The 16,300-nt window shown below is 36.7% G+C and overlaps 3 protein-coding genes across 4 annotated transcripts; 1 reads left to right on the forward strand and 2 right to left on the reverse strand.

Annotated features, from left to right (window-relative positions):
• The first annotated feature begins 3,707 nt into the window (after nucleotides 1–3,707).
• Nucleotides 3,708–7,855, forward strand: LOC113694216 (O-fucosyltransferase 19-like). Of its 2 annotated transcripts, XM_027213084.2 has the most exons (8): nucleotides 3,713–4,793; nucleotides 5,721–5,793; nucleotides 5,870–5,940; nucleotides 6,019–6,107; nucleotides 6,206–6,341; nucleotides 6,426–6,658; nucleotides 6,754–7,230; nucleotides 7,321–7,855. In XM_027213084.2, exons 1-8 carry the CDS (start codon nucleotides 4,257–4,259, stop codon nucleotides 7,580–7,582), a joined length of 1,878 nt encoding a protein of 625 aa, XP_027068885.1. In that variant the 5' UTR covers nucleotides 3,713–4,256; the 3' UTR covers nucleotides 7,583–7,855. The 2 variants fall into 2 exon arrangements, with proteins under 2 accessions (XP_071908026.1, XP_027068885.1); XM_072051925.1 differs by having other exon boundaries at nucleotides 3,708–4,793; nucleotides 6,754–7,855.
• Nucleotides 7,856–8,026: 171 nt separating this feature from the next.
• Nucleotides 8,027–11,055, reverse strand: LOC113694217 (fructokinase-like 1, chloroplastic). Its single transcript, XM_027213085.2, has 2 exons — nucleotides 10,145–11,055; nucleotides 8,027–9,297 (listed from the first exon to the last, which is right to left on the reverse strand). The coding sequence occupies exons 1-2, from the start codon at nucleotides 10,946–10,948 to the stop codon at nucleotides 8,605–8,607; spliced, it is 1,497 nt and encodes a 498-aa protein (XP_027068886.1). The 5' UTR covers nucleotides 10,949–11,055; the 3' UTR covers nucleotides 8,027–8,604.
• A 1,155-nt stretch (nucleotides 11,056–12,210) lies between these two features.
• Nucleotides 12,211–13,281, reverse strand: LOC113691742 (heme-binding-like protein At3g10130, chloroplastic). The gene has a single exon (XM_027210035.2). The coding sequence runs from the start codon at nucleotides 13,124–13,126 to the stop codon at nucleotides 12,524–12,526; it is 603 nt and encodes a 200-aa protein (XP_027065836.1). The 5' UTR covers nucleotides 13,127–13,281; the 3' UTR covers nucleotides 12,211–12,523.
• Nucleotides 13,282–16,300: the final 3,019 nt, after the last annotated feature.

A 16,300-nucleotide genomic window follows, 5' to 3' on the forward strand; every position in this document is an offset into this window, starting at 1 on the left:
TGCAACTATTGGTGCCATTGTTCCAGTCAAGAGTCACCCTATTATGTCTAACTTCTGAATTTGATGACAAAGCAACTCATAGGCCACTTACTTGGAATATCCACAAAAGCAATAAGAAGAAGTCTTCCAAATAAATCCTTGCCTTGCCTATAACTAGTTTGTGAGCAGGTCCAGACCTTCTCTTTTGTTTGCTTGCTTTAAATGCTCTAGTAGTTGAGAGTAAACATCCATTATCTGAGTACAGAATGTCTCAGTCAAAGCTCAAACAATGCTTCTCATCGTCTTGTTTATTTCTGCTTTGTGAATTTGAGTAATCACCTCTCCATAAAACTAAACGGAGGACACTTTTACTGCGTGAAACTATGCAACCACATTGTCTCTTTCTACCCTTACTTTGTGGCATAACGGACTGCTCGTCTTGTGAAACCATCCGCATTTTGTTCTCTCCATCTCTCACATCTTGTTTAACGAAGAGAAAAAAGTTTAGAGAGGGATGGTCCACCCAAGGCAACTTTATCGAAGGTTTATTATAAATTTTTTATGATTAATTTTCTATATACTGAGTATATATATATATATATATATTATTTAATGTATGATACATAATTTGATTTGAATCTCAAATTTTACATATATGTCATGCATCTAACCGTGATAATATACACTGTCAGAGTATATAAAATTAACTCAATTTCCTTTAGGTTGTCCTCCAATAAAGGATTCTCACTTACACTTCATTCCTCCGAACCACCCAACCCAACCCTCCTCGGATAGTACTATTTCAATATGAAGTTAGAGTGTCCTCAAATATTAAGTTTTATTCTACTTAATTTAGCAGTTCACTTAAATTTTATTCTGCTTAATTTAGATGTGGAATAAATCCCACCAACGTGTAAAGCAATCTCACTTGGTTGAATGCTGTTACGATGTGAATACTCTTTTGTTTTACGGAAATGTTATCTCCACTATTTTTTTTTTCGTTATTTGCACTTCTATTATTTATTTTATCGTAGAGTCTAATAAATGAAAATTATATGATTAAAATAATAGTGAGAGCGTAAAACAAAACAAAGTGGTCAACTCTTGGATGTCATGTCGTTATCCATGGCAATGACCCGGTCAGACCAGTGATTTTCACAATTCCAATACAGTGAAGTCTGCGGGGAAAGAAACATAAAGTCTTATTAGATTAACATGTAGAAAAGAAGATTTCAAGAATGTAGTTATTGCATGTCAAGAAATAGTCAGTGACGTCGGTTTTAGATCACAGTACACCTTCCATGCCCATTTAAGAGTTCACTCATTCTTCCCCTTCCCCCCTTCCGATGCTAGTTTTCCAGTAAAAGCATCAAATTTTCAAACTCATTATCGTGCATATGTTCAAAAATATTCCAAAAATTTAAGTTTCAATATCTTAATTGTTTTGAGCTAACATTGATTTGGTCAATTGTTTTTATTTTCAAAAGTAATGACGAAGTAATATAAGATGCAACGACCAGAGAATGTATGACTAGTTCGAAATTCTTTTTATTAAGATTCGTTTAGATCGAGGAATTTGATAAAGGATATGAAATCTAATCAAATCACTGTAATAGTTTGAATTGTTAAGAAGTACTTAAATTTGTAATTTACAAATTATTAAAATAAATTTAAATATTAAAATAATTAGTGATTTGTAAATTTAAATATATTTTAATAATCTAAACAACTAGAAGGATTTGAATTCTTCAAATTTCTTAATCCAAATGTAGCCTAACCAAAAAACATTTCTTTTAATACTTCTTTAGAAAAAAAACCTTTGTCAAATCGCAATACTCCAACTCCATTTAACAAAAAAAAAAAGTGAAAAAGACCGAAAAATACTTACTCGTTTTTTTTTTTTTTCCAGAAGAAAATTTTAGTTACCCGGAAAAGCCTTAATGTGGTTTGAATGGAGCAAGGTAGGCGGAGACGGTGGATGGATTTGGTGACGCGTGTACGCCGAGGTTGGCACCGCCCACCGGACACGCAACACAATAGAAGGGAGCAGTGGAGCACTTGCTTCATTTCTTGATTATATAGTCTTTCCAAATTCGAATTCAAGTCAATTTTTGGCGTGGCAGTCCATCACACGCTTTAGTTAGTGGAATCATCTATCTTTTAATTATTATCACTAAGAAGACTCTTTACTTGGTTTTCGTCACATTTTAGGCGTTGTTTTTTCCAACAATCGGAATTATTGAAACAAACACAACAAAGTTAGATTAATATTCAGAAGTAATCGAGATCTTTAGATTAATATTCAGAGGTAAATCACAATTTCACCGAATTCATAAATATATTACATATGTATATATAAATATTATATCTATGTGTGAAAACGAAGTTGAAATCGAAATAGAAATTTCGATTTCACCGAATTCATGAATATAAAAATTACTATGATAATATAAATGTTATATTATATATATATATATATATATATGAAAAACAGATTTGAAATCGAAATAGGAATTCCGAATTCTGATTCTGATTTCGAATTCGAAATTGGAATTTCATTTTTGAAAAATCTCATTACCGAATTCGAAATCGGATATTCCGAATTACCGAATTCGAAATTCCGAATTCAATAGGATTTCGGTCGGTAAATCGAAATTTTTCGATTTTGCACACCCTTAGGAACTAGTTTAAAATTAGTACTTATTTGATAGCCGAATTTAGCACTTAAATTTAATGGGTTCAAAGTTGAATATGTTAAGATGCGTTTGATAACCAACCTAAACTTAATGGATTCAAATATGAATATATTAAGATGTGTTTGATGACAAAAAATAGAACATTTAAGTGGCACTGAATTTTTTAAACAAAACTTGCTTCAAAAAATAAGTTATAAACTATTCACTTATCATTTAATGTGATATACATTCAAATATATTAAGTTTTATACTTAACAATTTAATAATTTAATAGATTCAGACTTCACATTTCATATTCAAACCTCAGTTTTCAGACTATCAAACGCACTATTAGGAAAAGCATGAACTAACAGACAGAGTTTTTTTTTTTTTTTTTAATTAAGATAAAGATAATCTCCTTACATTGGCTTGAAACTTACAAAAATTGATACAATCAACGCAACAAATATCGAATTCTGCAGTACTATACCGATTTTTATATGCGTTGTTGCCTAGCTTCTTTTTTCTGTTCATGTCATACGCTTTTATGCCTGGTATTTCTTCATTGTTTAATTTTCCCTAATTAATCTCTATTCTCAAATACGAACGTTGGAGAGAATATGTTTCACATTTGAAGAGAAAAGTGATAACTTTTTTTTTTTTTTTTTTAAATAAAAAAGAGATATGTTTCACCTAACTCCTCCTAAACACTGCTTATTGAGAGCACTAAAACTTGTGGGAACGTGGTACTTGCATCTTTCAAGAATCTGTGATAGAATATACATCGGATAAGAGCACATAAATAAATAACTATTGGGTAGGTCCAGTGGTCAGGGTTCTTAGGGTTTTTTTCCATTGCCAGCTTGAATTTTGTGTCGGATAGGAAGATTAAAATAAATAAATGACTTAAGCAGAAGAAAAATTGATAGGGTGTGAATATTAATTTTCAAAATTAGTACATGAAGCTCATTGCACTAATGCACGCAGAGTGAAGCGTTCCTTGCGCGTTAATTGATTATCATAAGTGCTTATCAATTTTGAACGAGTTGATGAAAGTAGTTGAATTTGTTTGGCCAGATTTTGCACAATAAAAGGCTAATCAATTTGGGTCCTTCAATATTACACACACCACCATACCCAAGCCCACATTTTTTAATAAATTATTGTCCTTCCAATCTCAGGAGGTAAAGTTCCGCTGCCTGTATGATATGATATGATGATCTCAAGTAAGTAAGATGCATGGAGGAGAGCTCTTCTTTTCTCACATCACCAAAATTCTAATCGCGTTAGAATTTCAAATTCCATGTAACTCTCACATGTCAGCTATTTTCCCTTGGCTCTCTCCGTCGTCGTGAAAGCGTAGCCCCCTCCTCTCCCTGCTTTTCGTTCTGTACAACGTTACAGGAGAGAAAGAAGGGAAACAGCACAAACCAGAAGACCCTCTTGTCCCATCTGTCCAATTGCCACCTCAAAGAACAAAGCAGCGCGCGCAAATTCTACTAACTTCTATCTCTCCCTTCCTCTCGATTTTCCATTTCTCTTTGTTATTCCTTTTCTTCGACGACTTTGTTCTTCTGGCTTCAATTCAAGTTTTCCCAAGGAATGCCAAACGCAAGCACCATAACCACCACCAATTCCGGGAGCGGAAGTCCCATACCCACCCATCGCCGGCGCGTTCCGGACTCGATGATGAGCGATTCCGACAGATTATTGGTCCATACACAGACTTCTTTCGACCGTCTTCAGGTCGGTTGTGCAGGCGACGAGGAATATTGTAATTATGGCAATGGTTCTCCTGCCCACAGCCTTCATCAACATCTACACTACCACCATTTGTTACGTAGAAGGGTCACGAATTTTTTCGTGGTTTTCCATAACTTGTTGCATTCTCTGGGATCAAAAAAGAATTTTGCGCGTACGCTTATCAGTTTGCTTATGGTTTTGGTGGTGGCATCTATATTTTTGAAGTATTCCGTATTGGATGCCAGTCTACATGACCAATCCAAGAAGAGAAAGGATGATTTTCCGATCATTCAGAATATGAAGACCAGCTTAGCTCGTGATCAGCATGTTATAACAGAATCGGCGGTGGCCTTATCTGCCGGACTTCTCCATAAAAGGCAAATGGTTGAATACCCTGTAAGTCCCATGTCAAATGTTGTACTAAATGATACGTCAAATTCCAGGTTTATCCGTCTCTTGCACTGCTTACGCAACTATCTTTTTTTTCAAAAAGCATTTGTCAGTCAGTTTGAAGATTCAGCTCTTTTTTTTTTTTTTTTTTTTCTGGCACATTTCGATCAAAATGCATCGGAAATTCCTCAAAAGTCTCTAAATCACTGTAGTTGTTGCGAAATAGGATTGTAGGTGTTTAGTTTCCGTAGCAGACTTCTACTCGGCTTCCATTGGGTTGGTGGGGTGCCTCCTCTTCCTCTCTCTCTCTCTCTCTCGTTAACAATTTTGACCCAATGACCAAACAAAAGAATTGTAAATTGTAAATGGGTACAGCTGATTTGGCGGCAACCCATTAAGCGCGTAAACGTTGAATCCTGCCTTAGTTGCCTTTGACCATGATTTCTTGTACGGCTACCTCTCTAATCATTAGTTTTACCGTTGTCGCCATTTATTCCCTTCTAACGGCTGATACTTGAGAGTTTACTACTTTTTACTTGGCCGTAAATTTCCTTTTCCTTCAGTGGTCCAGCCAATTAAACGGAACGGGATTATTATGAATTACTAGAACTATATATCTCAGAGCCGTCATTCATAATTCTTTTCTTTTCCTTTTATGGGGCTCTACTCATTTTTCCTTTTCTAAAAATTTTTTTATTTTGGGGAGTTGGAATGCTGCAGTATGGAGTCTGACCTATTCAAATTTGTAGGATTCGTTAGTAATAGCAAACTGAATCTTGTAGCCAGTAGTAGCAACCCGTAAACTTTTTTTTTTTGTCATTGGATGATGCTACTAAGGCTAGCAGGTTAGTTTACTTTTCTCAGTTGGATGTCGTAATAATTGTAGATTGAATGATCATTCAATATAATTGCGAGTTGAATTTTCTGTAACAGGTTCCGGAAATATGGATGAAGCCAAACAGTGATAACTACTATCAATGCATTGGTCGGCCGAGGAATCGAATAAGTAAAGTCCGGCTTTATATTTTGATAGCATGTGCCCTGCACAACAGCAATTTATAAGTTATTACCAAATCTTTCAGGGACGGGATCGGAAACAAATGGCTATATTCTAGCTCATGCTAATGGAGGGCTAAATCAAATGCGAACAGGAGTGAGTCGATCTTAATGTGTTCTCAATGTTTATTTTAGCTTATGCAAAATGATGAATATTTGATGTAAACGAACGCAGATATGCGACATGGTTGCAATAGCAAAAATTATGAATGCTACTTTGGTTCTTCCTTCTCTTGATCACAAGTCATTCTGGACAGATCCCAGGTATACATATAACGTTTTTCATCACAAGCAAGCAATTTTTGTTTGAGCCCGGTACATTTCTTTGCTTTGTTGAACATTTTCCTGTTCTTTTCTTGCAGTGATTTTAAAGATATTTTTGATTGGAAGCATTTCATTGGCACACTAAGAGACGATATTGAGATAGTAGATTCTTTGCCACCTCATTTGGCATCATCAGTTAAGCCCCTTCCTAAGGCACCTGTTTCTTGGTCCAAGGTAGGGAACCAACAATCATTGAAATCTCTGCAAGTTCTGGTCCAGATTTCTTAAAAAGTTTAAAAAAAAATATTTGTTTTGCAGCCTGGTTACTACAGAGGAGAAATTCTTTCCTTGCTAAAGAAACACAAGGTAATCAAATTCACCCACACGGATTCACGTCTTGCCAACAACGGCCTTGCGCCTTCCATTCAGAGGCTTCGGTGTCGGGCAAATTACGTGGCTCTCAGATACACAAATGAGATTGAGGAGCTTGGGAGAAAATTGGTTGATAGAATTAGAAGTGATGGCGAGCCGTTTATTGCTCTTCATCTGAGGCAAGTATTTTCACAAATCTGTGTGTCCCAAAACATTTCGGCTTTTTTTTTTTTAGTTAGTTACCACTTACCAAGAGGAATAATGTGGAGCGCAGGTACGAGAAAGACATGCTTGCATTCACCGGTTGCAGCCACAATTTGAGTAGAGAGGAGGTTGAGGAGCTTCGGCGCATGAGGTACAATGTGAAGCACTGGAAAGAGAAAGAGATAGACGGCGAAGAAAAACGACTCCAAGGAGGCTGCCCAATGTCTCCGAGGGAGGCGGGTCTCTTTCTCAAGGCCATGGGTTATCCATCAACCACAAGAATATACATAGTTGCAGGAGAAATCTACGGGAATAATAGTATGGATGCATTCCGGGCAGAGTACACGAACGTTTTCTCGCACTCCACTCTTGCAACAGAGGAAGAGTTGGAGGAACTAAAACACTATCAGAATCGTCTTGCTGCTCTGGATTACGTTATAGCTCTTCAGAGCGACGTCTTTGTTTACACATACGATGGGAACATGGCAAAGGCCGTACAGGGCCATAGAAGGTTTGATGGGTTTCGAAAGACGATAAATCCTGACAGGTCTGTCAATACTGCTGGCTATTTTGTACTTCACGTTCAGCGCCTTTCTTTTTTTTTTTTTGGGCTTCTCAGCATTCTGCTTCTTTGCAGATTCAATTTAGTTAGGCTGATGGATATGTTGGATGTGGGCACGTTATCATGGGAACAATTTGCCTCGGAAGTCAAGAGTTTACATGAGAACAGGCTTGGAGCACCATATATTAGACAGGCGGGAGAATCACCAAGATTGGAGGAGAACTTTTATGCTAATCCGTTTCCTGGATGTATTTGTAATGTATCTCGAGAACAAGAAAGAAGCCAACATCATCACCGAAAATTTATAACTAGTTCAAGAATAGCATCACAGAGATAGGGCTCATAGTTATTTTTGAGTGTAAATAGCAGTAATTTCAATCGTAGAGCATAAGATACAAAACAGAGAGAGTGGTGGGCTGTGCAAGAAGTAGCAGCAATGCGATTCGGGCCCTTCATGATTCAATTTTGGAGGATACGGACATACGGTAGAGGGAGAAATTCCTTTTTTTTTTTTTTTTTTGGATCCCATTATGAGAGGCATTGTAAATTACGGAGCACAGATATTCTTTTATTTATTGATTTTGTCCTTGTTTTGGCCTTGTCAGCTCAATTTTTCAGTTACACGTTTACTGTCATAAATATGTTCCTGGTCACAATAAAGAAAATCTGCTACAGAAAACTAATCATCCTCCGACTCCAAGAAATATAACCCGAGAATCCATAAGAAATAGTACAAAAATAGAGATGCCGTGACGGATTACAACTAATGCAGGTCTATCAGTTTTGAACCAAAACTTGGGGTTCTGCAGTCAATGCCAGAAAATTGCAATATACAACATTAACAGAGGGAGGAATGAACGGAAAAGCAAATTATACACCCACACACCCTAAGAACTGCAACAACGGGGAGATTTGATGATGGAGAGTAAAGAATTATTGCAGGCAAAGAAGATGGTCGTTGTTAAATGTCTAATAGTACAAGGAAAATCCTAACACCAGTCTTATCACCTCTGGACCAGAAGCTTGGTTTAGCAGTCGATACCAGAAGTTGCAATAGGAACAAATTCTGCTTTAGGATCACATCAATGAACCAACAAGTGAGATCCATCATGTATTTGTATAAACTTCGCCCACAATGTCATTTGATACTTGAGTCAATTACCAAAAGAAAGAACCACGGCATCATTTCAATGGTCCTTCAAAAATCTAGGTGTTGGACAAAGTGGTCCGATAGAAACAATAAATCTAACTAGTGGACTCTCACAGACCGAAGACTTGGTGTTTCTAACCCCAGATTATAACAAGATCTAATAGAAAGAAACTAGAGTATTTTGCTCGTTGACATGACTACTGCCGATTTTACCACATTGATGGCGCATAAACCTGCTCTTTCAGATTCTGAGTAGCACTTTCTGTGGGAAAACCGCGTACAGCTCCTATAGTCCACTGTGATATTATACCAGCAGCAATAGCAAAACGAAGCTGCCTCTCCAAAATATCCTGATTTTCAAACATCTTGGGTACAGTTGTTAGCTTTCTCATAATTGCAGCCACAACAGCATCACCAGAACCTGTTCTATCACAAGTGAATGGTGTTATTAGCACATCTTCTGTGCCAACCACAACCCCATCAAAAGAAGGAGCATAGTAATGTATCCGAAGTGTTCCGTCTGTGACAAACAAAAACTTCAACCCATCATGCCATAATGGAGAGATTTCTTCGCGAGTATAATGATAATAATCTCGCAGTTTACTTGTTTGTTCAAAATTCTCAGCATAGTACTGAGGCGTATAATTTCTTCTCCTCTCATAATGTTCTTCATCTAAAAGAAACTCGAGCTCTTGCTTTGAGACCTCAATGATATCTGCTTGTTCCCAGGCTTTCTTGAGCACTTCCCTGGTCATATCACGTGACTCCCATAGTGGCAATGGGAAATTTGGGTCGAAAAAAACCAATGCACCGAACTTTTTAGACCATGAAATTGCTCTAAAAAGAGCAGAATGCATGGAAGAACAAGTTATGACTTCAGAATTAAAATGGAACATTCTAGCCTGAAAAAAAAACAAGAAGAAAAACTAGCATCAATATTAGTCACTAAACTTTTTTTTCTCTTAAAACTTTGTTCTAGTTCATTAATTGTTTCAATCAAATTCACCTCATAATTCCTAAACACTTTCTAACCATAATAAACAAATTCAGTATTAAAAGTGTATTCCCAGTGCCCAAAGTTTGACTACTTCAAGACAATCGTCTGGGATCAAGAATACAGCAGTCAGAAGAGAAAGAAGAACCTTCTCTAAATCAGTGGTAACGATAAGAGCACGGACAGAAATAGTTCAAAATCAACTCACTAATGGATCTTATCCCTGCGTGCAGATTTCACTAGCCACTCCAAGTTGTCCTCTCTATCACATAATCTGTTAGCAGAATTTGTAAGAGTATGGACATAATTAGATTTATCCCAGAATTGCCCATTCTAAAACTTGATCTGCACGAGGATATAATGGTTACTTTAAATTAGAAAAACTATCTGGGTAGGGCAGAGATTGTCCTCTGTTTCATAGAATCTCCAATCTAATAGCCAAATGTACATAAGTACATCCATTTTCGTCTGTGCAAGACAACAGACCTTTGTTTAAAGGCAACAAGGCAATAAGATAACAAACATTCTTAATCCAGCAAAGCCAAGATAAAGTAAAAATAAGGCAACGGGGGTTGAAGCATCCTGTACTGGGACAGCGCCTAATCAACTAATGAAGAACATAATTGATTAAGTAACTAGTAAACCATAAATCGACAATTAATAAAGTAAAAAATTCCTTCATTGCTATGTTGTATATAGGAGAAAAACATCCTAACATCCTCTTTTTGTTTTGGTTGTTTAAATTATTCTTTTACCTCTTTGAGCACGGCAAGATTCAGTTCGGAGCTTAGTAACGAATCCTCTGCAGATTCTTTCACCTTTTCCATCCTCATTTTGCCATCATTATCGTGCTTAATTTTCATATAGGCACAGGCAGTCCTCACACTGCTGTCGAATTTCACTGCCCTCGTCTGCACCTTCTCAGTATTCATAAGCAACACCATATCTCTTCCAAATTCATCATCCCCAACCTTCCCCATAAAAGCAGCCCTCCCACCAAGCCTGACGTGAGAAACAGCCACATTGGAAGGCGGTCCGCCAGGAGACCTAACAAACTCTGGAGGGTTCCACTGCAGCATTTTCCATTGAGAATAGATATCCGGGTGCATTTGCTCCGGTGCCACTCTTATGGTGGGCACAAACTCCTTCTGGGCTGCCCCAAAACAGCAGATTAGAGGCGGGTACTCGTACGGGAAATCAATACCATCATCATAGTAATCAAGCTCCTCCTGTTTATCGGTTACAGGTACATCATTTTGGGTGTTCTGTGGTTGGCTTTTCCGAGGTCCTCTGGGTCTTTTTGTCGTCGAGGTTGCGGAAGACGAAGTGGTGGTGGTGGACCGAGCTTTTTTGCGGCCTCGGCGGGAAGGCTTTGGCGGTTCTGCGGTGGTTGGATCGTCATCTGAAGATGATTTGGGTGGCAAGAGTTTGTGAAAAGTTCTAGCTTCAGGAATGGGGACCAGCCAAATGGTAGAAATTTGGAAATGGGCTAGTGAGTTTGAGGCAAATGAATGAGAGTTTGGGAGAAAAGATGGTGTACGAAATGGAAGGGTTGCCATGGTTCGGACTTGCAGTTTAGGGCTTATCCATTTGCGATTCTACAAATTTTCCTATCTATCTTACCCAACAGAAAAAAAAAAAAAAAAAAAAAAAGGGAAAAAGGGCTAACTATTTTAAAGGGGTTTGTTGTTTCAATTCTGGCGCTACTTCTGCTTGGTCATCATCCGCCAAACCGGTTCAGAATGAAGTATTTAACGGGCCAAGTTGACCATCCAGGTGGTGTTCTCATATCATATGAAAAGACTAATTTACCTTTACATTTCGTTTCATGGAGTAATATATACATATGTTTTTGGTTATCTTTTTTGGTCTTTACCGCAATACAAAAAATCGCATAATATAGCAAATCAAGCTGGAGTTGATCTTAGAAATAGCAATGAAGCATATACCAATTCAATTTTTTTTTTTGTCAAATGATATACCAATTCAATTCAGCACAGCTATTTTTTGCATTTTTACAGAGTGAAAGAATCCACGAATATTAGGTCAAGATTGGAAAAAGCATGCCTAAAAATTTGCCTAATTTGTTTACATTGAAATTTTAATGGTACTTTATCCATTTCTATGAACGTTGAGGTGTGATTTTTGTGGACAGTATAATCCAATTATCATTCTTGTAATTTACATAACGCCAAAAACAACCCTAAAGGAGGCGCAAACCTTAAAAAGTACATAAAGATATACAACGCATCCGTTTGATCCGGTGGTGATTCAATCCCCTTTGATTATCCTTGGACCTGTTCAGGTCCCCCTCCCTCTAATATAGAATAGTATAGTGTGGGTCTAATATAGAATAGTGTAGTGTAGGTCTGTCATATCAAAAAAATATATATATTAAAATTCAAAGGAGCCGTAGACTGAACCGTACTCCGGGCCTCTTTGGGGTAAGGTTAAATTGACGGACACAGGCTAACTTGCAAGATAAGAATTTTAAGTATACAGGTTATCTTTCTTGGCTCTGTGCCATTACCCCAGTTTATGGCAAATAGCAGCTCGTGTCATTTTGCAGCTTTCTTCTAATCGAGCAAAATTCCGGTCCCAGCCCTTTTCTCAACGAAGAAACTTGTACGTATATTAGAATCCTTTTATTCTTGACGACATGTATTGTAGTAGTTTAGTAACTAATAATAATACTGCCATACAAAACATAATAGCAGCATGGACATGGCACGGAACCGATCCGATGGCATTAGATTTTGTGCATGTAGTTACCATTTCCATTGCAGCTTTTCATACAACTGATGATCAAGAAAAAGGCAAATGCAGCTAATACTGTAGCTTCACATAACTTTGAATTTTGATGGTATCCTCATTATAACATAAAAATATAAAGACTACTACTAGCGGTACTTTAACACACTGAAAGTACTACACAGAGCCAGAGTACTTTTCAGTTATGCTACCACCACTACCAGTACTAGTAGATGAATTTGCCTGCTTCCTTTTTTGATCCTCCCGATCAACAAGTTCTTTCTTTATTTTAGCTTATTCCCTTCTGAACCAGGGATTATTAGAGAGCTTGTCTGAAACTGAAGACAGAAAAATCAATGGAGTCAATCAACAACATGCAGGAATCACTCCACGGGAACCATGACTTCATTAGTCCTCAAAGGGGGCAAGGTCCAAGGCGGATTGTACCTGGCCAATTCATGTTCCCCAGTGACCTTGTATCCATCCCTCTCCAAACACCTGTTCAAATTCTCCACCTTCTTCTTTACGACGTCCTCCCTTGCCGCCCCGCTGAACCTCACCACCCCAAACTTCCTCTCTCCTTCTTCCTTAATCACCACCCTCTCATCCACCGGCTTCGGAGCTTCTTCCGCCTTTGCATACTTGGCCGGCAATATAAATTGCATCGTCACCGACTTACTCTGCCCCTCTCCCCCGTTCTTGGTCACAACCGGTGCGGTCATGGCTATCTTTTCTGAAGCTTTTGTGATCACCGGAGCCGTCATCGCGATCTTCTCGGGCTTGGTGTTCTGGGGATTGCCCACCGCGCCTATATAGTTAGCAAGGAGAATGAATCCACCATCTTCGTCGCCCTTGAATTGGGTGGGGTCGTAGGTCACCTCTGCAATTACAGACGGGAAGTATTTGCGGATTTCGTAGTCTGCTGTGGATTGAATTACCTCGTATTTGGGTGTTTCCACGGTAATCTTTCCCAGAATCAGACCCATCTCCACGAATTATGAATTGTTCGGCAGTGAAAATGAAGAGTTTCGTGTTATTGAGAATTGGGTCCTAACTCCTGGCTCCAACCAGATACTACATTTTATAGGGGTAAGAGAAGAAGAAAGGGGATAGGAATTGGACGTGGACAGAGTCGCAGAGGGAGGGATCCTTCTCGGAATCTTATTTTTATCTTTAAAAAAATTGTTACATTAAAATGTCATGATTTTTGCAATATTTTATAATCCAAAAATAAAATCACACTTTGTCCCTTGATTTTGCAGTTCTTTAGGACTCCTTAATTAGGCAAATACTGAATGTACAAGGTGTCCTTTTTTTTGGATAATGTTCTTACGATAATCATTAGTAAATTTTATTTTCTCTTCTTAACTTTGGTGGCCAATTAATTTTTCGTACGTGAATAATTACCTAGAGGCAAAAAGATAAAGTTCAAAAACTACAATGAGTTGTACCCACGAAGCAATGTACTCACAAGACACCGCTAACTTGCTTGACCGAAAAAAGAAATGCTGCTATTCTTAGTAATAACTTGTGGTTGAAATTGAGGAGACATGCATGAAGTTGTTTTTGCCACGATTTGGAACTCAGGCCCATAAATTGCAGTATTGGCCATAGTTCGTCAATGCAATTATGAAAATTTGCCGTGTGTCTTAATTTTTGTACCACTCTCGTATAGGGGCTTCGAACAGATAAAAAGGGAAGGGACAATGAAAAAATAAACAAAAAAGAAAGTCAAATGATTTTAGGGTAAAATACAAGGAACTCTTGTGGTTTCGTGAAAAGATATTTTACCCTCTATCGTTTAGAAACCTCCACATAAACACCTTAGACTTCATAATTAAAGCGAAAATTGACCTGTAACCAGGCATGCGACCTAGTAATGATGGGCATGCGAGATTTCTTTGAAAAGATTTTGAGTTTCATTTCTAGGAAAGGAAAAAACCACTTCTCCCCTAAATTATAACTTTTTTGCCTTTGATTTTCTTTCATTTGCTCAGATACACTGGATATCGTCCATCAAAAACTAATAAAATTTGATATAGTTTGGAACAGAAGCTCAGTAATTCATGGGAAATCAAAGCCACTCCTACAATTTTCTTCCTCAGAAATGGCAAAATGGTAGACAAACTCGTAGGTGATAACAAACAAGATCTCCAAAAGAAGACAATGACCGTTGTTGAATCTTGTTCAAATCTGACAACCCTATGATTGAGTTGCCTGTCTTCCGAATGTCTAAGGCGTATATCAATTTTCTTCAGTAATTTTGATACTTTAAAATTATATCTAAGAGAACAAGGGATCAATTTTCTTCAGCATTTTGCTGAATCGGATCTCAGAGAACAAGGGATCAATTTTCTTCAGTAGTAGTAGTAGTAAACACAGAATTGAGTGCCCACTCAATTATTGATTGTGTATTTTTGAGAAAAATTTGGGAATCCACTCATAAGGGGAGTGGTCATGCTGCTACAGATAAGGAGAAAAATATGGCCTTCTGCCTCGAGATTGAAGCTACAACTGAGGAGATTGCCTAGGAACTTATTCGTTTCCACGAAGAAATGATGGTAAGAATTCCTAAACGAATTAGCCCTTGATTGTGCAACAAAAACCAAGCGCTTGATTGCTGAAGTTGAAGAAGCTCTTGACCATGTGTACTTGATGCGATCAGAAGGGATCAGCAGTGGTAGTTCATTCCGATTCCAACTCCTCTCTCTCCCACTTCTTGATGTCTCATTTTGCAATGATTTATTTGCATATGTACTATCAACTATGTCCGCAATCGAGACTATGGTTAATCATTATCATGTATGAGGGATGTTGCTGCAATATGTTTACTAGTCAAAGAGGAGGTGTGGAAAGTTGGGGGAATAGGAGAAGTAAGTGATTGTGACCACAAACGGTAGGGAAAGTGTGTTGGATGGACACGTGTAAAGGTCTTTTGTGACCTGAAACTTGAAGACCTGTTGGGCGTTGAAGTTAAGCGGAATGGGGATAGGAAAATGTGAGGGGATTTCAAAGTGTAAATGTGAATTTAGTTTTATGAAAAAACGTAGAGCTCAATTTACATTTAATAAAAGAAGATGAAATTCAAGGTATGTTAACATAATTTTTATTTCTTTTTAATTGTAAATAGTTATATTTATATTGCATAGTTATATATTTGTTTTTGCACAAGTGACATATTGAAGCATCTTCTCATAATGTACAACTTAGGTGATTTGTGATGTTATAAGATATTCAATCAAATGTTATTTCTTGTCTTAATTTTAATTATGACTATGCTACATATTTATTAAATAGACGTACCATTATAATTAAAGTTAATATTTGATATTTTAGGATGCCATATATTTAAATATAATAAAATTATTTTGAACATAGCATATTAAAATAATTTTGGCACCCCCAAGGAAAAAATATTGGTTTCGTCACTGCCTAGGAAGAAATTGGGGCTTATTGCTAACAAAAGATTGTGAAAATTTACCTTTATACCCTAATTATTTGAAAAAATCTAATGAACAAATTTTGCAAAAGAAATATTATTTCTTGTCAACAAATTAAGTAACTAATAAAACCACCTGTAATGTTGCTTTAACATATTTAATTTATGTTAAATATAAAATCTACTAGTTTTCTTTTCGTAAAAATATAAGTGTAACAGTTTTTCAATTTTAGTTACAAACATTTATATTTTTTACATAAATGTAATGATTCAGAGTAAAATGCCCATAAATAACTAGTATTTTGTTGATATAATGCAAAAAATTCATAAAGAGTTGGTATGTTATGGGCACAATTTTTTTTATTTTCACATATTTAAAATTTGTTAAATACAAAATCTACCAGTTTCCCTTTCATAAAAATATAAATGTAATAGTTTTTCAATTTTAGTTACAAACATTTACGTATTGTACATAAATGTAATGATTCAGAGTAAAATGCCCTTAAATAATTAGTATTTTGTTGATGTAATGCAAAAAAACTCATAAAGAGTTGGTATGTTATGGGCGTAATCTTTTTTACTTTCACATATTTAAAATTCATTAAATACAAAATCTACCAGTCATCCTTTCATAAAAATATAAGTGTAACACTTTTTCAATTTTAGTTACAAACATTTATGCATTTTACATAAATATAATGATTCGGAATAAAATACTCAT

The sequence above is a fragment of the Coffea arabica genome, chromosome 6c, assembly GCF_036785885.1.
Source record: "Coffea arabica cultivar ET-39 chromosome 6c, Coffea Arabica ET-39 HiFi, whole genome shotgun sequence".
Lineage (NCBI taxonomy): Eukaryota > Viridiplantae > Streptophyta > Magnoliopsida > Gentianales > Rubiaceae > Coffea > Coffea arabica.